This window comes from Cydia amplana, chromosome 24, assembly GCF_948474715.1.
Source record: "Cydia amplana chromosome 24, ilCydAmpl1.1, whole genome shotgun sequence".
NCBI classification, from domain to species: domain Eukaryota; kingdom Metazoa; phylum Arthropoda; class Insecta; order Lepidoptera; family Tortricidae; genus Cydia; species Cydia amplana.
In genome coordinates, this window is record NC_086092.1 from 6401010 (window position 1) to 6423795 (window position 22786).

The 22786-nt window shown below is 37.0% G+C and overlaps 1 protein-coding gene across 1 annotated transcript in view; it reads right to left on the reverse strand.

Moving 5' to 3' along the window:
• Positions 1-1542: 1542 nt before the first annotated feature.
• Positions 1543-22786, reverse strand: part of LOC134659245 (ITG-like peptide) — a 46614-nt gene continuing 25370 nt past the window's right edge. The window contains exons 4-7 of the mRNA XM_063514889.1: positions 6923-7030; positions 6444-6580; positions 3205-3493; positions 1543-1621 (exon numbers count right to left, since the gene is read on the reverse strand). Coding sequence (XP_063370959.1) covers positions 3374-3493; positions 6444-6580; positions 6923-7030 — 365 coding nt within the window. The 3' untranslated portion in view covers positions 1543-1621; positions 3205-3373. The remainder of the gene's footprint in view (positions 1622-3204; positions 3494-6443; positions 6581-6922; positions 7031-22786) is intronic.

Consider the following 22786-nt stretch of genomic DNA (forward strand, 5'->3'; position numbering starts at 1 on the left):
TTGAAGATGACTGAAAATAAATTTTATAACTGTTTTCGAATGTCTGTGCCGTGTTTTGAAGAACTTTTAAGAAAATATCACCTCGACAACAGCAAGAACAGAACACGTGTGAGGGGATTCATGTCTGATCAAACAACTGGTAGTCGAATTTTTATTCTTTACTATGCAGCGCGGCATCGCACGCGGCGACGCACGCCGCTCGGCGGAAACGCGCGCGGCGCCGCGCACCGCTTTGAGGCGCCGCCAGGCGGCACCGCTAAATTTTGCGGTGCGGCGGGCGACGCCGCAGAGCAGTTTGCGGCGCCGCGCGGCGGCGGCGGTGTCGCACCGCTGACATGTGGCCGGGCCCATCAGCGAAGAGCGCCTGAATAGCTTAGCTCTTCTTAATATGGAAGCTGAGCTGACAAACGTTTTAAATTACGACAGATTCATTGATGATTTTGTCAACCAATTTGTACATAGGAAAACAATGTAAATGCCTATGTGAGTAAATGGTAAATGTTTAGTTTTTTTTATTTCACACCCCAAAGGTACTTGTTGCAGGTGTCCTAAATAAAATACTTTATCGTCACTGATGAAGGGGGGCGGCAAATCAAAATGGCCCGGGGCGCCAAATTTGTAAATACGCCTCTGCTATGGCGGCGGCATCGGCATCATCGGCTACGGTCGGCGTTACGGCTACGGCTACGGCTATCCTGGCTACGGCTATAGAGGTTACGGAGGCTACAGGGGTTTCTACCCGCCTCCACCGCCACCGCCACCGTTCTTTGGATGAGATACCTGGCACGATGTATTACGATATAATGAAGATTGGATAGTGGAGATATGAACTAAATAGTGTTTAAGGCATCACATTATATGTGATGTTCCATGGGATAAGTTACCTTATTACTTAGGTCACGTAGCACCGCATTAGCATAGAGAAAGAAATACCTATATAGAGTACTCACTCCATATTATTTCAGGACTAGAGGCTGCTGAAATAAGAAAATTCTGAATATGTATCCTGGGGCCAGTTTCTTCAACTTGTAATACAAGCGGATGTCACTTTTTGACAGCTTTTGTTAGAAAGGGACTTCCACTTGTATTACAAGTTACAATAGCTTTTGAGAAACGGGCCCCTGGCCGTTAACTTAAAAAAAAAATCTGCAGTGAAGTATTTTTAGATAATTATAGAAGTTTGTTGTGTTTGTTATAAAACTTATAAATGTAGGTATCTAATTATACGTACCATCCTGAGATTCAATTATAATGTACATATATAAGGACTGTTAAATAATTGAAATAATAATTGATTATAAGTTAATAAATTATTTAAAATAAATTTTTGTTTCTCATTAGATCTTCCCTTTAGTGCATTGCTTTTGTTGATTTTATTAAAAGAATCGAAAATTCTTTATTTTTGGTAATTAATGTTATATACTTAATGCAGAAAGAACGTCACATTATTTACCTACTGAACTTCTGAAAATATTATTAAATATATTTTGTACCTATTGTACAAAGTTGGAAAACAGAAAGGGCCAAATAAGAACGACACTGCTGACATAATTTATATAATTAACACATATTTAATACACAAGTTATCATAAATACAGTTCAACAGAGTATCTTAACGTTACTTATGCAACGAGCACGCAATGGGTGCTATGCGCGATGGGTGTTACGCAACGGGTGCGTTGCGCGATGGGTGCGAAACGCAATGTGCACCGAGCGATGGTGTGCCACGCAAAACGGGTGCACCGAGCGATGGGTGCGATGCACGAGGGGTGCGTCACGCAAGGACTAGGCCAGTCAAACCAGATTATTTTTTATAAAAATAAAATGGTCGAAAACAAGATATTTCATATCTTCAACAGCAACTAGAAGTTTGGCAGAAAAATATTTGTTCATTTAAAATTTCAACAATATCTGAAAATAGACACCATTTTATAAGTACTCTTAGGCTACTAACGGACTCAAAAAACGTGATATGTTTTAAAATGTGATTATTATCTAATTTTATTATATATTAAAAACAAATATTGATATGTATATACCTAGGCACCTAGCATAGTATGATTTAAGTTAGGTATTAGTAAAAATAAGCGAAAAAAATGTTTATTTTACATTTACTCTAAAGAGCTTATTTTAGATATATGATATGTATTTTATATTATAACATCAATATTAGTACTATTAGATATAAATGCCTCAGCCAGTTAGGATATGTATATGTTTCAATCGTTGAAGACTTAATTTAATTTTATATCTAATTTTAATATGTATTTAACAGTAATTTTAAACATGAAAATCTGAAGACGCAATAATGACATTCATAAGAATAGAATATTAAACATTTAATAATTTAATATAATTCTACACATGTATAAACTAAAATTTTATTTTGATATCTCACTCACTACCTCTTTTTATTATTTTTCTCTAAGCTTCAAAAATAAATAAAAAGGTGCTAAATCGGCGGCCATTTTCGAAAGCATTTATTTCATTTGTTTTTAATCAATCGAATTATAATAACGCTCATTATAACATAACCCTTATTTTTACAATAGGGTTGAATTATAAAATCTCAAGTTGTTTCAAATTTCGAACATTGTGGTGGAATTTGTTAATGCTCGTTATTTCAAAAATTACGGATAGAAATGTTAAGAGTCGTTCGAAAATCGGGTCAAAATTACAGACGACTCCTATATTTCGATCTTCAAATTTTTAAACATAAAATTCATAATTTGCGTATCGTGAAGTACGCAGTAAAAACTCCCAGCCTATAAAATATAAATAATAATAAGACTCTTTCATTTCTTATTAGATCCCGCGTTTTCATTTATGTTTATAATATTTTAGATTATCATCATTCCCAAACAAAAAAATCCAATCCAATTGAAACTTCAACTCCACTTCAAATATATCGGAGCGACCGAGGTGCTCAAAAATATCTAAACACGCACTCTAGCGCCTTGACAATAGAGGCGTTTTCAGATATTGTGAACACCTTGGCCGCTCCGATATATCCGATGGCGACTGTATTTTTTTAATTTTTAATCAAAATCGCTAAAATTAGAACCAGTTTCAAACTAGATTGAATGGTTACACTTTCAGCGCTTCTTATTAAATTTTCATATATAATTCAACATCAATCGCTACATCGCTAGATGTCGCTGTCCTATTCAAAACAAATCCTAAATCGCGCTATCGAAGTTGTACACCGTACGCAACGAGCACGCAATGGGTGCTATGCGCGATGGGTGTACGAGTACGCAACGGGTGAGTTGCGTGACGCACCCCGCTTACATGGATGACAGCAAATTAAACGTTATCACCGAGCTGTAAGTATCAATTTGGATTGGCTGCGTACTCCACGAGACTGAGGCGTTTAATGCAGTCTGTAGACGCCGATGCGCTTTTCACCGGCAGTGTGCTGCACGAACTCGCGGATCTGGTCTGTGGCTACGGGTCCGATGCAGACCAGGGGCTCTTTGAAATAACCGCAGCTCTGGAACAATTAGTATATTATTAACACACAAAACAAAAAAAAAACAATAAAACTTACTAAACCTACTACTACACTACACCACAGATCATTTAATACTAGTACAACCCAATCCCATACTAAAAATGCGCACCGTCCTAAGTAGCAAATACTTGTAGGCAATTTTTTAGTTATCAGTAACAAACTAGATGGCGCACGGAGCTACACGGAGTCACACTACACTAACTTACTAATGCTACATGTTAAAAATTTGTCCTAAATCGCCGTCAACGGGCAGGGTGCCCAGAAGGCTGGCCGTATTTCCTCGCTGTACCTATAGCGATACTAATTCGCTGTGCGAAATAGTGGCTAGCCCTCTGGCCCCTATTTCACCACGGTGACAGGTGCGACAATTGTCGATATCACTGTTACTGACGTCACAGGCCTCCATAGACTACAGTAACCGCTTACCATCGGACGCGGACGGTGTGCTTGTTTGTGGGATTTTCTTCCCGACGTAAAACGTTAGACAAACCATGGGCGGTAATTCGTAAAGCCCCAGATCGCATATTTATGCATATAACATTATATAACACATGCAATCTGGAGCATTTACGAATTCACCTCCCTAGGTATGTAATGTACCTTTTGTCATGTATCTTTACATCTTTCTATTCTGCAGGAAAACAAGAAGATTTGAGGAGAACAGTGTGGGAATGCCACCGGGACAGTTACCTGCAGCTCCAACTCCAGGGAATTGGGCTGATTGTACCTACTATATTATGGCACCGCTCTCGTAATGTAGTACCAGTTGTACTGTAAAACATGTTATAGCAGTCTAAAAACAACCTAAATACTCTCTTGAAAAGTTTTCAGTATCATAACGGAATCGTGATTAAATTGGGAAATCCGCTGAATGACAACGATATTCAAATTTCAGATTAAACATTTGGTGAGACCGAGCAAATTAAATTAGAAGAGTTCGGAGTTTGTCATTCTTCGTAAGTTATTCCGTTATTCGTCGTGAAATGAACAATTTGTCTTGGATGAGTTTGAAAAAGTATCTTCTTTATTGTTTATTTTTATTTTGGTCTATTTTTATATTGTTGTCGTTATTTTTCGAGCAAATTTGGTGATAGCCTATTTCTGTACAATATAACCGCTATTTCACTAATCTTCCCCTAAGTTACGAAAACGTATGAAATTTTCGTAACTCAACGGGAAATTACGTACTTACCACATATTTATTGTCCCAAATTGGGATTTTATTTATTTATTTATTATACCTTCCTTCTGTGTTATTCCTTCGAAAACAGGCAAACCATTGAAGTCAATACGTATCGAAAACGCCTGGAAGAGCTTCTGGTCCATGAATCCGCTATTGAAGGGTGACCTTCCCTTGTGTCTCAAGCGCAAACTCATCGACATGTGTATTCTGCCTATCCTAACCTACGGCGCTCAAACTTGGTCATGAACGGAGGCTCTAAAGTCCAAACTCAAGGTATGCCAGCGAGCGATGGAGCGCACAGTATACTAGGTGTTCGCAGAACTGATCGAATCAGAAACACGGAACTGCGCTCCAGAACTCGAGTTGTAGATGTAGGTGCCAAGACCGCTAAGCTTAAGTGGGACTGGGCGGGACATGTCTACCGATTGCACCCTGAAAGGTGGGCCAAAATGATTACCGAGTGGGACCCACGGAACACCATTGATGGTGCAGGCCGGGGTTCAGGCAGACCAAAGAGGAGATGGCGGGACGACTTGGACGCATTTTATCCGGATTGGCGGGAAAATGCAAACGACAGGGTTGAGTGGAGGAAGGGAGGGGAGGCCTTTGCCCAGCAGTGGGACACTAAACCAGGCTAACAAAAAAGAAATATATATATATATATATATATATAATATATATATATATATATATTATATATATATATATATATATATATATATATATATTATATATATATATATATATATATATTATAAATGGGCTTACTCATGGGCCACAGACTAGCCGAGGCGAAGACGTGGCCTACGATGGAGCGAGCCTGCCTGCTGGATGGAGCTGCTGTTTCTTGTTTATTCCTTATTAATTATAAAAATATAAATTAAGTTTCGAAAACCTCCGACGTTTCGAGGACGGCGTTGTCCCCGTGATCTCGGAGAAGACTGGCTAAAGTTGACATCAACATCTTCTAGCCGCTCAAATAAGCCTAATTATACGATTAAGTGCCAGTTGCACCATCCGCACTTGACAGACTGATCAACGTCACCCGGCGCGCCGCGGCGGTTTACTATGAAACTTACCATACAATACAATTTAGCGAACTCTTTAACGATGACAAATACCCGTTGACGACGAACGCTGTAAAGGGTTAGAAACTTTGGGATGTAGTATAAATTCAATATACGCGATATAATCCGTTTTAATAGTTTTATTTGATGACAAACAGTTTGGCGCAACCGACCCTAAGTGATTACCTAAGTACCTACTTAATCGTGAAGGTTTAAATCGTGTTTATTTCTCCTAGAATGATGAGCTTACCAAATTTAATCGTTTAATTGCTTTCTTAACAATTCAGTTTCCTATATAATAAAGATATCTCCTAACTTTTGATCGGTGACTATGACATTTATCGTATAAGAAATTGCTTCTCCCGAACATAATAAAGTTATTTTTATCCGTCAGAAATATCATTTGATTGAGTGAGGAACATCAATTTTATATCTAGTTCCGATTTTGTTTTGATGACAGTCTTTTGATATGTCAACTCGACATATGACAAATTATACGTTTGGCGTTTGGCGAAAGTGGGTCATACTTTAGGTACATGTTTGTTGAGAAGTTTTTCAAAGTCAAAGTGTATTATATTATAGTGTGTCGCCTTTGCATGACGCAGCACAGTCCCCGTGTGATGTCGGACTCCCTTGTCGCACCCGCTTGTCGCACCGTGTCGCACTATGACGCACATACCTTGCGCGCCTTCTGACGGTGTCGCCGTTGCATGACGCAGCACAGTCCCCGTGTGATGTCGCACTCGCTTGACGCATTACAGTCCTCATTGTATTGCTTGCGGCCCGAAGTTGGTGGACGGCAGACGTGCATTTCTCCTGGACAGAAAACAGATACTTAGTAGGTAAATTAACTATATTATAATTTATAGTGTATCTTTAATGCTTTTCACCGTCCTTAAGATAAGATAAAATACCTGGGACGACCTCCTCGCACACTAGCCCCGACTCGCACTGGTTCTCGCGATTGCAGATCTCACCGAGCATGTCATTAAACGAGGGACTAAAGGTAAAATACGAGAAAGATAAGATAAGATACCTGGGACAACCTCCTCGCACATTAGCCCCGCCTCGCACTGGTTCTCGCGATTGCAAATCTCACCGAGCATGTCATTAAACGAGGGAGTAAAGGTAAAATACGTGAAATATAAGATAAGATACCTGGGACGACCTCCTCGCACACTAGCCCCGCCTCGCACTGGTTTTCGCGATTGCAGATCTCACCGAGCTTGCGACCGGCGAATGCGGGGAGGCAGCGCCCTCCGTCCTCTGCAGACAAAAAATATAACTAATTAATAAAATAATATCTGGGTGACCGAGCTTCGCTCGGAAAACATAAAAAAACTCGAAAATGCGCGTTTTCCCAGAGATAAGACCTAGCTAGATCGAGTTTTCGCCCCCAAAAACCCCCATATAGCAAATTTCATCGAAATCGTTAGAGCCGTTTCCGAGATCCCCGAAATATATATGTCGGAGCGAGACACCAGAAAGACGTATTGCAGCATTACAGTTCATAGTTAGACGCCTGTATAAAATCGATTAGCAATGTTTGGCGTATTGTTGAACTAAAATGACAGGTAGAAGGCTTTGGAACGTCAAGATGTGTATCTTGAGTGAACATAGGCACGAGCAGGCATTTTTGTCGTTATGTTGGTAGACTGGTCAGGCAGGTTTGCCAACTTGAATTGGAGGCGGGAGCAGTTGGCTCCGCCGCTGGAACTGGCTTCCTTCTTCTTGATCGGACCGCGCTAGAGATCGGACGTTAGCCAAGCTCGTGCCTAATTCGCTACGTTCCTGAAGGCTTACACCTGAAGGATTATTCAGAAAGCTTATAGATTCTCACGTTCTTTAACCGTTTAGCTAAGTGTTTTATTCCAAGTGTTATTTTGATTTCTTATGTGCCATTATAAGCTTACTTTTGTAAAATAAAGAAACTATGTGTTGTTTTGAAAAGATGTGTCCCGCCGAGTTTGTTGCCGGGTTAAATCTTCTCGGGTCAGAGGTGTAGGGTTGGAACCGGTTTAGTTTGACTGAAATAAAGATTTGAACGATTTCATGTGATCTTTTTATTTTCAATTTAACCAGTCAACATTCTAATAGCAATTAGTTCTTTTCATCATTTAGTATTGAAATATAGTAGGCACTAGTATGGTTAATGAGTCCGAATGTTTATTTCATGCGTTGGTAGCATACCTACTATTTTGGCTGTGAAGTAATACATCTAGGTACTACCCCCACGCGCCCACCGCCATTAGGACCATCCTTCACCGACATATATATATATATAAATAAATAAACAAGAATTGCTCGTTTAAAGGTATTAGATATATTTAACTATTAAGACAAGTTACTAGACAAAAATAAAACATAAAAGCAGGTAACATGTCGTAAAAGTTTTTGGCAAAAATTTCATTTTTGGTACAAGCTTTTATCGCTGACTGTACTTTTCTTACGACAGACAACTAATACTCATCGAGACAATTCTAAAAATCCCTAACACAATTAGGTTGCGTTGTTTCATCTCAGAGTTCCTATGGCCACCTCCTGTCTCTATCATCAGATCAGCTCTATGTCATAATAATATTGCATTGTCATCCGATTTAGGTATACCTACATGCATGCAAAATTTCAGCTCAATCGGAAACCGGGAAGTGGATCAAATTTAACTTGCAAGATTTGATTACAGACCGACAGACAGACAGACAACGGGACAGGTGAAACTAAATAAAAGCTTGTAATAATAAAATGGAAGAGACTCAGCAGGACCGCTGATTTTTAGTCTCAAAAATTCAAAATTACCTAGGTATCTCTAACTTCAGACAGTCTTTTTCTAACAGACATAAATGTGAAAATGACTGACAAGGGTCGATTTAATACCTAACTTCTGAATTGATAGCAGCCCCAGTAGTGACGTTTCAATGAAAGGTCGAATAAACGTAGTTAATAAAGAAAATATTCAATTAAAAACAAAATTGAATGTATTTATGTCGGCTGAGATGTAAAATCTCACCAAACAAGAAAGAAACGACTTCACAAAACAGTTTCAGGATTTTTTTTTTCAAGATTACTATTTTTAAAGATTAATTATTTAATTTTTAATTTTTTGGTCACTTCAGTCAGACCCATTTCGGTCTCCTAAACAAAAATTTCACCTAAGGTCAAGTGAGGTAAATGCAACTATGGGATTATTGCGTCTCTCCGTTCTTTCTCGAATACGATTGGTCGAAACGCCCTCTACTATGCAACGTTTCATGCCTGAGCTACTAGGAAATGAAACGTTGCATAGTAGAGGGCATTTCGACCATCGTATTCGAGAAAGAACGGAGAGACGCAATAATCCCATAGTTGCATTTACCTCACTTGACCTTATAGCTATCACATGTATTTTAATGCACATCTGCACAACTACCTATCTCTTTGTTTTCGTTTTTAACAAGCAGAAACGTCTACACATCGTAACAGGTGAATTTCCAATATGACTTGGAACTCCGGTAGCCGTTGAAGAAGTGTAACGCTCTTACGGTAGATGTCGCTAGGGTCCCCTTGACCCATATGGTGGAAATATTTACTGGCTATGGATGACGTCTCAGTCGTCTCAGGTGGCTCAGATGGCAGAGCGCTGGAGTATCGATCCAGAGGCTATGAGTTCAAGTAAAATTTTCCACTTTTAAATTTATCTCTATGTTCAAATTTCAAAGTTTTTATTGTACATGATAATAGTCGAGTAATAGTAGAGTAATTGTTCTGTAACAGGCAAAGTAATCCAGACGCTACCAAAAGCTTTTAGCTAAGTGTAAGCTAAATGCACTAGAATGCATAATGGCCCTGTTTAGTTCATTACACCTTCAAATAACCTCCAATGATGTTCAATACGAAAATTCATTTTTAGGGTTCCGTAGCCAAATGGCAAAAAACGGAACCCTTATGGATTCGTAATGTCTGTCTGTCTGTCCGTCTGTCCGTCCGTATATCACAGCCACTTTTTTCCGAAACTATAAGAACTATACTGTTGAAACTTGGTAAGTAGATGTATTCTGTGAACCGCATTAAGATTTTCACACAAACTGAATAGTTTGCGCGAGAGACACTTCCAAAGTGGTAAAATGTGTCCCCCCCTGTAACTTCTAAAATAAGAGAATGATAAAACTAAAAAAGATATATGATATGTACATTACCATGCAAACTTCCACCGAAAATTGGTTTGAACGAGATCTAGTAAGTAGTTTTTTTTTAATACGTCATAAATCCCCTAAATACGCAACCCGTCATGGGCGAGTCCGACTCGCACTTGGCCGCTTTTTATATAGAGTAGCTGTCACGTAAAATCTTGGTAAAAATTTTTTGGAAGTTCAGCCCATAAATTTCTTTAAGTATAAAATATCAGTAATTTAAATACGGTAAAAATATATTACTTCAATTGTTTTTAAAATAAAGCCATACAAATCTTCTTCCTTGCGTTATCCCGGCATTTTGCCACGGCTCATGGGAGCCTGGGGTCCGCTCGGCAACTAATCCCAAGAATTGACGTATTAGGCACTTCGTTTTTACGAAAGCGACTGCCGTCTAACCTTCTAACCCAGAGGGGAAACTAGGCCTTATTGGGATTAGTCCGGTTTCCTCACGATGTTTTCCTTCACCAAAAAGCAACTAGTAAATATCAAATGATACATATTTCGTACATAGGTTCCGAAAAACTACCTCCGGCTAGGCCACCAGCGCTTAGAATAAAACCCTACAAATAAAATAACACCACAGAATAAATAATAGTACTAGGTACAGAAGACTCACTCTCTAACAAAACGCGTCTGTTACGATCAGCACAGATATGGCCGCTAGGTGGCGACAGCGCCACGCGCGGCTTATGGCTTTCCCCAAAATTGGTGTGGAACGGATGTACTTTTAGCTACCTGTAGCAAAGCGACGAAAACGCGGAGTGAGCCACGCCTGGGCCCCTATTCGACATGTGCAACTGTCAAATTTCGCGTCATTTGAAATTCAACTGTTGAAGTTCATTTGAAGTTCATCAAGTGCTGAAGTTCATTTGGTACAAACAATAATTTAACAAAAAACAACTTTGATTTATTATTACTTTAAGGTTTATAATGGTTTGGTTTGGTTGTCACCTAACTGTGGATTGCTAATGTCAAATTTTGACAAGTAATGATTCCAAATGTAGACTTGTTTCTCTATGACCTTCGGCTCCATCTTGGAGTTTTTGACGTGCGAAAGGGTAATTTATAGCAAAGAGTAAAACTTTTTTTTTTTCAGTACGTAAGTTTACATGATTAATGACATCTTGTGAGCGATAGACTAACGAATGCGCTGTAGGCGATGCGGCGGCGAGTAGTGGAACTTACGTGACAATTTCCATCAATCAAAAAGGGACTACATTGCTGATGGTCGATAAAGGCTATTAATAATTGAATTTTAACAGCAAGAATGCCTTATTGACAAGCGATCTTTTTGTTGAACCCACACCTACACGTCAAATAATGCTTGCTCCACACATTCTCCTATAAACGCGCAAAATTGTAAAAAAATGAAACAATTTACTCATCACCTCTCTCAACTCAAGCTGCCTATTTCTAAACCACGTTAATAAACCACAAGTTGTACCTTAACACATTTCGTAAACCACATATTCAGAAAAGTCCGTATTTTATTACTAAGTGGAACATGAATAGCTTGTATTACTTTTTTGGCATAAAAATAATCTAAATTGGTCAAAATATTTTGACTAAATATTGCGCTACTGCTACCTACTATATAGGTACCTACTACCTTAGTAACTTGGTAACTTTGTCAGTCACCAACTATTTTGATGCTATCTACAAAGAGCATCAAAATAGTTGGTGACTGACAGGTCAGGCTCCGGTCTTGGTAAGTAATATAGTCAAATACAGTAGGTCATAAGACCTAACATTACTACCAAGACCTAAAAGTACCTATTGTTTAATATATATCTACTCAGAGATGATTTTTAATTAAAGGAGATTAAATACATATATGTTATTCAACTACAAATAAAAAAAATTGATCTATTTCAGTTTACACATTTTTTTTCGTTTAATTTTAATAAAACATTAAAGTTTTTAAGCATTCAACTTTATTTAATTTTCTTCACTTTATTATTTTCTGATATTTAGGGAGGTATGGTGTTTCAGGTTGGTAACAGGAAATAAGAAAACCACACCTCTCCAAAAACTCTGCTGGTGATTCACATCTGTAAGTTTAAACATGAAACATGATAAAAACACTTAAATTCAAAACTTAATGTCTGGGAGACCGAGTTTTGCTCTGGAAACATATAATAACCCAAAAATGCGCGTTTTCCCAGAGATAAAACCTAGCTAGATCGATTTTGCGCCCCCGTAAACCTCCATATAGCAAATTTCATCTAAATCCGTTTAGAGCCGTTCCCGAGATCCCCGAAATATATATATACATATAAATAAATAAATAAATATACAAGAATTGCTCGTTTAAAGGTATTAAAAACTTATAAATAAATTATTAGCCCTAAATCCTGGTAGTGAGTGTAGTGACCTACCAAGTGCGGTAGGGTGCCCTTCTGCAGGCTGGCCGCTTGCCCCGCTGGATAAGAATGCTGATCCGCATCATCAAAAGCATACAGATATAAAGCGCTTTGACAGCTCCTCATAGAAGCAACGCGCGCTAGGCCGTACGCCATAAATCTAAGCTAAAGTCTTAAATTCGAGATCATGAACATGAAATATTGTTCGCTATAATATTAAAATCATAGGTATTAGACCTATGATTTTACTATTATAGCGAAAAGTTAGCAGGAGACGGCCGTGCCGTGGTCGTGATAGGTACAGCATGCGTGGACCAGACAAGCAAACCCTGAATTATGTCCCTACCTATTTTACTATACCTTTGTTCACCATTATGTTCACCTATGTATATTTACTCTTCTTTCCAAGATAATCATCTTTTTCAAAATGTAACCCGTATAATCGGGCTGTATAATTGCCTCAATTTTTTTTACACAAAGTTGTATGTTATCTTAATTCGATAATTAATGATGTTTTACATATTTATCATATACTATTTTGCAAATTTTTCTTGGATATTACGTTGTTTATTTCGATTGACGTGTTTATTATTTTCGTTACTATGACAGCGTTTTTTTTTTCTTTTTTGGCATTTACTACAGTAGCCAGTATCATGTCGATATAAAAACACTTTAAAAATGGAAAGGTTGAGTCCTCAATACAGTGACATTATAACTCAAACAAGAACCATCCAAAGGGGGGTGGGGGAAATTTCGTTATCTGCCTCTCTATCACTCTTACATATACGAGCGAAATTTAATGGTGGCAGATAACGAAATTGGTTTCGCGGCAGGCCCTCTTTAAACAAACCGCCTTGATTCATCAATGTTATATTTATTAGGAACAAACGTTGACTGCCGACTGTCCTATATATTATACTACTCTTTGCTGCCCACTTCTAGCGCTGGCGGTACACCGCGAAAATCAGTATAATGCTGCAAATGGTGTTAAAGGTCTGAAAATCGGTACGATTGATCTTTAGGACATTTGAAACAATTTGACCCGAAGCGCCAACAAATAAAAAAAAACGAGAGGAGTTATGACGTCATGTTTTTTTGTATGAAATAAAAAAAAATGTTTAGAAACCTATCGTGTATGGTATTAAACGAAAGGGCTTTCTGAGCCAATGCTAAAAATATATCACATAGTTACATTTCAGTCATTTTGTTTAAATTATAATAAAAATAGTTTTCAAAACATACCAAGTTTGGGCTTCTCCAGATACAATACCATATTTTTTTTTTTGTAAAATATACCTCAAATTATCCCTAATATCCTCATATCTAACCCTAATAAAGCAATTTTGAAATTATTTACATTTAGGTTTTTTTTTTTTAATTTTTCAATTTTACAAAGTGTAATAATAGCCCTGCCGAATTACTCAATACGAGTAATAATGTCATTCGGGTAAAATAAGAGTATTGAAACTTGCTTTTTCTACTCCCGTACTTTTATTTGTCATTTAAAGGGTCGTGCACACACCTTTAAACCCCTAACTTATAGTTATCAACACAAGTCTTTAGTCTATTCCCCAAAAAAATATTTGTGCATACACGCAGTATCTTTTTGGCACTTTTACGATACTTCGTGTAATCACCACTTACAAAATATTGTATGGAATACATTGTTTCCAACCTAATTTTAATTGTCATTTCTGACAGATGAGTAAACCATAGACATGTTTTGGTTAATGGTACGATTATTTTCATCTTTATAGGGCTGTATCTCCTAAACCGTGCGTCGTAGCACAAAAATAATCAAATTTTCGTTCCCCTTAAGAAACCCACGCACTGAACAACCTATCACATTAGGACATGAAACAATCATCATCATCCATTTTTATTATTATTTCATTGCATTTCAAAGTAAGTGCTTGGTCGTAGAAAAAGTATTGTATGCAACGTTGTTTAACCGAGTCAAAAAATACTAGTGGCGTCTTTATTAACAATTTTCGGTTGTTGTTTGTTGTTATTGTTACTCACGCCACTCGCCTTTTTTGACCTCTCTTAAACAACAGTTGCATAAAATACTATTACATGTTCCTTTGGTAATATCTAAGCTTTAAGTAAGAAAAAGTTCTGATGAGTGGGGGGTGGAGAACTCGGGAAAGGGGGGACGTTAAAGTTGAGTTTTTTCGGTTAATTCTTTCTTAATTATTACATAGACAATTTTTACTACGACTTATAGATTCCGAGATATAAGCGACTTTCTGAAAAAAACCGTTATATATTAATTTTATGCTTTCTTTTTAAATATTTAATTGAGAGATTCATAGATCACACTATGTAAAATTGAAAAATAAAAAAAACCTAAATGTATATAATTTCAAAATTGCTTTATTAGGGTTAGATATGAGGATAGTAGGTATAAGATTAGAGGTATATTTTACAAAAAATAATTTACCGTATTGTATCTGGAGAAACCCAAACTTAATTGGTATGTTTTGAAAATTATTTATATTATAATTAAAAAAAAATACTGAAATGTAATGATGTGATATATGTTTGGAATCGGCTCAGAAAGCCCTTTCGTTTAATACCAAACACGATAAGTTTTTAAACAATATTTTTTTATTCCTTACAAAAAAAGATGACGTCATAACTCCTCTCGTTTTTTTTTTATGTGTTGGTGCTTCGGGTCAAATTGTCTCAAATGTTCTACAGATCAATCGTACCGATTTTCATACCTTTAACATCATTTGCAGCATTTTACTGAATTTCTCGGTGTACCGCCAGCGCTATATAGGTATACTTGGTCAACCAGATCTTGACAGTAGAAAAAGGCGGCAATTTTGAAAACTGTAGGCGCGAAGGGATATCGTCCCATGGAAGATTTGAATTTCGTGCCTTTTTTTACTGACAAGATTTGGTTGACCAGCTATATACATATTATACTACTCTTTGCCTACGCCTTTGTTTTAAACTTTTTTTTAACAAGTTTTCACAGACAATTAATAATTTGACATAGACACATCAAGGCGGTTTGTTTACAAAGGGGCCTATCGGGAAGTGCGAAAATCGAAACTCAGCTATTTGCCTCTTTATCGCTCGAATATGCAAGAGTAATAGAGAGGTTAGATAACAAAATTTCTAATTTCTGACTGTATTTTTCTTTAAATATTTTCAAATATAATTAAGTTGCGTTATTTTATCACAAAGTTAAAAAGACTTAAAAGACCACTGTCTGTATCATCACCATCAGATCAGCTCGATGGTAACCATAAAAATATTGTATTGTCACCCATATTACATATTATGTACTTATGTAAATTTTCAGCTTCATTGAACACCCGAGAAGTGGGTCAAATCTAGACACGCGGTAGCGTCTCCAGCCAAGTTCAAAGAAAAAGGAACTGGCGACGTAGCAACCGTGTGTAATATTACACGAACCATTTCGAGCTACTTTTGACCCCTTCACAACTTGAAACCTACTTAACCTACACACATGAAATTTGGCACATGTATTCAAGTCCCTTAGCTTGTTCAAAATACACTATTTCATAAACATAGCTCAAACAGTTATTGATAAATTAACCTTTAAAAACCGGCATTTTTGTGACTGACTGACATATAGATCAAAAACCTAACCCACTTCCAGGTGACCTAGAAACTTAAAATTTGGCATCAAGGTAGACTATTAGGTGTATATAGAAGGAAAAATTTGAAAATTGGAAATGATTGATATTTCGATGGAAAAAAAAAATTAATACTTATAGACCAAAAACCTAACCCACTTCTAGATGACTTAGAAACTTGATATTTGGCATCAAGGTAGACTATTAGGTGAATATAGAGGGAAAAATCTGAAAACTGGAAATTATTGATATATCGATGGAAAAAAAAAATACTTATAGACCAAAAACCTAACTCACTTCTAGATTACTTAGAAACTTGATATTTGGAATGAAAGTATAAGGCGTATACAAAAGAAAAAATGTGAAACTGAAACTTTTTGACAATTAACCGCGCGTTAGCGAGGGTCTCCTTTTCAGCTTAGGCAAACTGCTTTCATGATGAATACTATAGTAATTTCTGTACAAAAAGTAATGATATCCCAACAAAAACATAAATGTGAAATGAGAGCCAAGTTCAATATTGAGAATATGTGTCGTTGTTAACTCGCCGACAAAAGAATTGAGATCTATATGGGTGCCAAGTTCTGTGCTGTGTAGAAAATCCTGAAATTATAAAGGATTTGTCTTGGCTAGTTTTTACGTATAGGCATATAGGTAATGGGTCTCTATTGTTTCCCAAATAGTTTTAAACCATAATGTATTGTTTGCTCGAATTTTCGTTAGTCATAATTCATTTGGTTCAGAAACGCGTCACTTTTCAGGATTGCCATAAAACAAATCTAACCTAACCTAACCTATCTATAGGATAACCTAACTAAAATCTTGAAATGTTAACGGTTTCAGTTTTATGAGTAATGATAATATGACAAACAATACATTATGACTTAAAACTTTATGGGAAACAACGGGACCCCATGAAAACGTCCTTATTGAAGCATAAGGACCCTTAATTTATGGAAAGCCACATATAACAACCAATTCGAGGCTACTAGGTGGCAAAATACGACTCAATACGAGTAGGTAGGTCAAATACACGAGAGTAAGGATTTATATTTGGCCAAATATTCTTGTGACAAAGTTATTCTTCCTCGCGTTATCTCGATTTTGCCACGGATCATGAGAACCTATTGTTCGCTTGACAATTAATCCCAAGGATTGGCGTAGGCACTAGTTTTTCCGAAAGCAACTGCCATCTGACCTTCCAACCCAGAGGGTAAACTAGGCCTTATTGGGATCTGTTAGGCTGTTAAAGTTTAAAGTTACCTACTCGTAAGTCTCGTAACACAACATATAAGTTTCACATAACAAAATTACTTACATATATATATATATATATACTGTATATATATATATATATATATATATATATATATATTATGTACCTAAATATATTACTTTTCTAAAAAAAAAGGACTGAAATCTAGCGCTGCGAAGAAACGGTATTTTTGTTCGGCTTTTTTGTTGCTATTTTGGCATATGGATACATGGTAGAAGAAGTAAGTATGGAATCCTCCTCCGTTTTGCGTGGTCCGACGCACCTGGCCGGGTTTTCGCGATTTTCCGTCAATGTCTGTCAATACCTTATTTCTTACGAACACCTAAAATAATAAGTTTAAAATTAATCTCAATGTCTCCAGTTTGCTGTTCATTCAAACTGACAAAATCCAAATTTCTGAGGCAATATACGACCGCTGTCTTATATAAGCCATTAAAATTCATCATGAATAACCCCACGTTGCGTTGTTATAAATTTAATTAAATAAATAATTATTGTATTTAATTTATAACAACTAATTAGGCATAGCGTCCAATTTAGAATATGACACAGGCACTAGTTCTTACGAATTTTACCTTAATTTATTAATCAAAGGACCTGAGGTAAAAGTGAGAAGAGGTTAATAAGCAGATGCACCAGCTAGTCGCTGACGCTCCGCTTCCCCCGGGATTAGCCCTTAAGCCTGCACCTAACAGACTGGCTCATAGGGGGCTATGAGCTTGCTGTTGCGTCAATTTTCATTTTTAGAAAAAAAACTAGGCTACTAACTACTAACAACACAATAAATGCTTATTTTGCCGCATTCTTCACTATCTCTCCCTATTTCACTGCCATCTAACCCAGAGGACAAAAATATAGCTTATTGTGGCTACTGGCTACTCCGTCTTCCTCATGACTCATGATATTTTACTTCACCATAAAGTAATTGGTGTAATATCAAATGATATTTTTCACACAAGTTACAAGAAGTTCATTGCTAAGAGCCGGGGTTAGGACCCACGACGATTGGTTTAAAATTTAAACTTTATATATAATTTGTTACCTAGTAATTATACTAAATCTGTTTTCTTTTTGACATTTAGTGGTATATGTATTGCTGTATGTTTATTGTCAAGTTTTTTTTAATTCTGGACAATTGTCATATATTCGTTTTCATGATAGATCTACACCAACGCAACTGCATGTCATGTTCTTGCGGTTTATTTTTATAACGCCAAGATCGAAATTTGACTGTTAACTCCATCTTGCGTCGAGTAGGGGAATCAAAAAACTATAGAAAATAGAAATGCAGTTTACTCTATGCCATAGAATCCCCTTTTAAATGTCATAAATCCAAACATGGCGGCCATACCAATAGACAACCAAGTCTAGCGATGAAATGATTTGTTTACATGAGATTCACTGACAGGTGACACACTTTACCTATTCGACAACCCATGATTGTTCAGATTCAAATGAACTTCAACATGCGACGTCAAAAGTGGCATGTCGAATAAGGCCCCTGATAACACTGAATAATAACTTCAATACATTTCGTATCTTTAAGCCTAAACTATTCTCACCTAATCATAGCTCGTATATTGGTAACATTGGACAACGTCAACAGCCCACGTTTAAATTTCGTGACGTGGGTGAAAATCGATGAGAGAAAGTGCACACTTTTCCGACCTTGGGGGAAAAATGGCGGGCAAACCCTTTTTATACGCGAAATGGATGATATACATATGTATAGTAATAGAAATCCTCAAACTTTGCAAATAGCTTTTATCAGAAATCCCGTTTCTGATACTATAAAGGAGTGTTAGGGAAAATGGAGGCATTCCGAATGTACATTTTTACAACACTTTAAACTCTCGCGTTTTGTACACATATTTAATTACACAAACGGGTCTACCGCGATATATATATATATATATATTTCATTGTTTTTACCTTTAATTCCGACGTTTCAGCTGAGTTGCACCAGCTGTGGTCACGGAAAGACTGACATCCCAACAAATGTCAACGGAGATATTAATAAAACACCACCCGAACAAACTACCCGAAATTAGTTTATAAAAATGTATCATGTAATGTAGGTATTAATATCGCGGTAGACCCGTTTGTGTAATTAAATATGTGTACATTTTTACATCAAAATTATTTAAATTAGTTATCATAAGCGTTAATTACCTTACCTATATGTATTGGCACGAGTGAAATGCACGGGCTAATGAGCACAAAATGACATCATTTTGATGTCTAATGTAAGTTTTAATTGGCCTCATGATGGAATAAAGCTTATAGTATAGATAAGTGTAGGTATTAGGTACTGCCGTAGGTTCAGTAAATTAACAAGTATTGTGATTCACTCCCTAACAAGACGCGTCTATTACAACAGATTTGACCGCTGGGTGGTGCAAGCGCGAGCAGGCGTCCGTTCCGTAGCCGTGCGCGGCAACAAGGCTAGACACCAAAATTGGTGTGGGCCGCATGTACTTGTTGGTACTTGTAGCAAAGCGACGAAATCGCGGAGTGAGCCACGCCTGGCTAGATATAGAAAATCCAATAGTGTGGTACTAAGTTATTCAGAAGTAGCGAAGGTTGTTTTCGTATTTAGTACCGGGGGCAAGGACATACAAAGGCAGACAATTATGTACCAAAAATATACTTTACAGTACATATGGGGCTACTTTCCCGAACTAGTGCGGGAAATAGCACTTTCTCTGCGTATGTCGAAAGTTTAAAGTGCCATATGTACTGTAAAACGTTGTTCGATACACGTGCGAATAGGTAATTCGCAACTCGTGTCGATTTAAAACACTCCCTTCGGTCGTGTTTTAATTTATCGCCACTCGTTTCGAATTTCCTCTTTTTCGCACTTGTATCGAAAATAACTATTACAGTACATATGGTGCTACTTTCCCGAACTAGTGCGGGAAATAGCACTTTCTCTGCGTATGTCGAAAGTTTAAAGTGCCATATGTACTGTAAAACGTTGTACGATACACTTCGCACGTGTCGAATGAAAATACTCACTTCGGTCGTCATTTAATTTATCGCCACTCGAATTCGAATTTCCTCTTTTCCGCACTTGTATCGTAAATAACTATTTCACCACACCAGCTCGTAAAGGGGTCAAACACAAAACTGTCGCGTCTTTTCTGTTAACTATTGTCCACAGGAGAGAAAACGGTGTTTTCGTTTTAGTTTTACATATATACTTTGAGAAGAATTAATACATAGAAATAGAGATTGGCTCAGGACCGGGATAAGTGGCGTACTCGAAGAGAGGCATATTATGCTCAGCAGTGGGCGATAAAAGGCTGATATGATGATGATGACATAGAAATAGATCAATATATACCGTAGTTCTACCAATTCAGAAACTTATTTACTGGCTTAAATCTAATAAACTCCGTAGACTAAATTACCCAAAACAACTAGGGACAAATTAGAAACTTAATCCCTTTGACAAATACCCTAAATCCTAAACCTAACACACACACACACACTAGTTAACGACCTTCAAAGTTATTCAACTGGTAAAGAGACAGACATATAAATAGACATCCTATCTATCCCGTTTTACTGGAAGCACGGAAGCGACGCGAGACGCTAATAATAAGTAATATCTGGGAGACCGAGCTTTGCTCGGAAAACATATAAAAACTCAAAAATGCGCGTTTTCTAGAGATAAAACCTAGCTAGATAGATTTTTCGCCCCCGAAATCCCCCATATAGCAAATTTCATCGAAATCGTTAGAGCCGTTCCCGAGATCCCCGAAATATAATATATACATATAAATAAATAAATATGCAACAATTGCTCGTTTAAAGGTATTAGATTAGATAGATTAGATAACGTAGACGTCAGTTTTGACACTGTCAGTGACTTGTAATACGGGTACAGAAAGGCTATGATGGCTGTCTCTTTATCATTTGTCACCATGCCTGTCACGTTCTAACAAGTAAGTGCGAAAGTGACGCATGACATGACAGGTTATATAAACACGACCATATCCACCTACACGTTTTCTATTTACATTTTCTATGTAAAAGATATTAATATTATTTACATGAACATTGCCGTAACGCGGACTATAATCTCTGAAATTCCGCCCTGCGTGGATCACAAAGGATTTTCATAAGCTTGAGCTCATTTCTGCACGAGGAAGCAAAACGCTACTTTTCCGGTCTAAGTGTAAGGCCTGAGTGCACGCTCGAAGCGGAGCGTTCGGCGGGGCGTGCAGCGTGGCGTCGGGCTCACAAGTAAATTGAGCAGCGTGTACTAAGGCCGCTCCTATACGCTTGCATTTGTTTAACATGCACGCCGCACGCCCCGCCCCGCTGCACGCCCTTTCGAGCGTCCACTCAGGCCTTACACTAAGAGTACACAACCTTTGGTAAGCTCCGGAGCCTGTTTTAGACATATCAATTATTACTGTTTTACGTCCAGTAATTCGGCAATAAAGTAATAACGGCCTTAGCCTATAGTCGGTTGTAGCAAAGACATATGTAACTCCGTACAAGATGAATAAAGTTTAAGGAAAAAACCTGCGTTGGAAATCAAGAAAAAGTGATTCTCGGATAGATGGCGCACACGCCTTTGGCCCATGCTCGGCTAGATGGTGTTGACCACCGTTTGATATTTAACAATTTTAACACATAGTTATCAGTGAAAGAACATGGGTCGAAATGATATAAAAATAATATAATAATTTATCCAATATATGTACATTTTTTGGTTTTACATTTATAGTTTATACATTTTCATTTTGAGTTTTAATCGTGTGCCGATAGATGGCAGTAAATTTACTGTGACTACAAAATTTACTAATATGACAGGACCCCTCTATAGTATCTATTCTCTTTTTAGGTAGTGACCTAGTCTAGGACTAGTCTAGTAGACTAGGCTAGGACTAGCGACCGTGAATACGAGTAGGTAAGTACCTAACTGTAAATATTAAATTGTATGTGCGTCATATTATCCGTATTAATATGTAGGTATATAAGTGGTTCGATTTCATACATCACCATTAGTTTACATTTAACTGCGGAGTGAACTTCCTCGTAAAACGTCAAACTATAAGGTAAAACAATTATTAATTTGTTTTATAATTTATTAACTGAGGTTTTCATTATTTGAACGACTTTTGTCTATTCTTTTGACTATATATGACTAGTTATTATTATCAACTAATTATATTATAAATGAAACATTATACCGGTTCTGAAACGTTTTGACTGAATTTTAATCAAATCTTTAGTTCTTCCATATAAACTCTTTATTGTACAAAACACAAAACACAAATTTATGGCACAGGATAGACAATACAAAGGGGAACTTATACCTTTAAGGGATTTCTTCCAGTTAACCTTAGTTTTTCAGTTAATTCTATTATTCTAATATTACTAGAAAACAAGCATAATATATTTTATTTATTTAAGTTTACGCTGATATTCACTATGAAACAAGGCAAAAATTAATTATTAAATATATTAAAACTCACTTGTCCAAAATCTTCACTCCGTACCTAGTAGCATCATGGGAATCTCGCGTTATATGTCTATGTCACACGGAAGTTTTATTATTAAAAACGAATTATTTCCCAAAAATA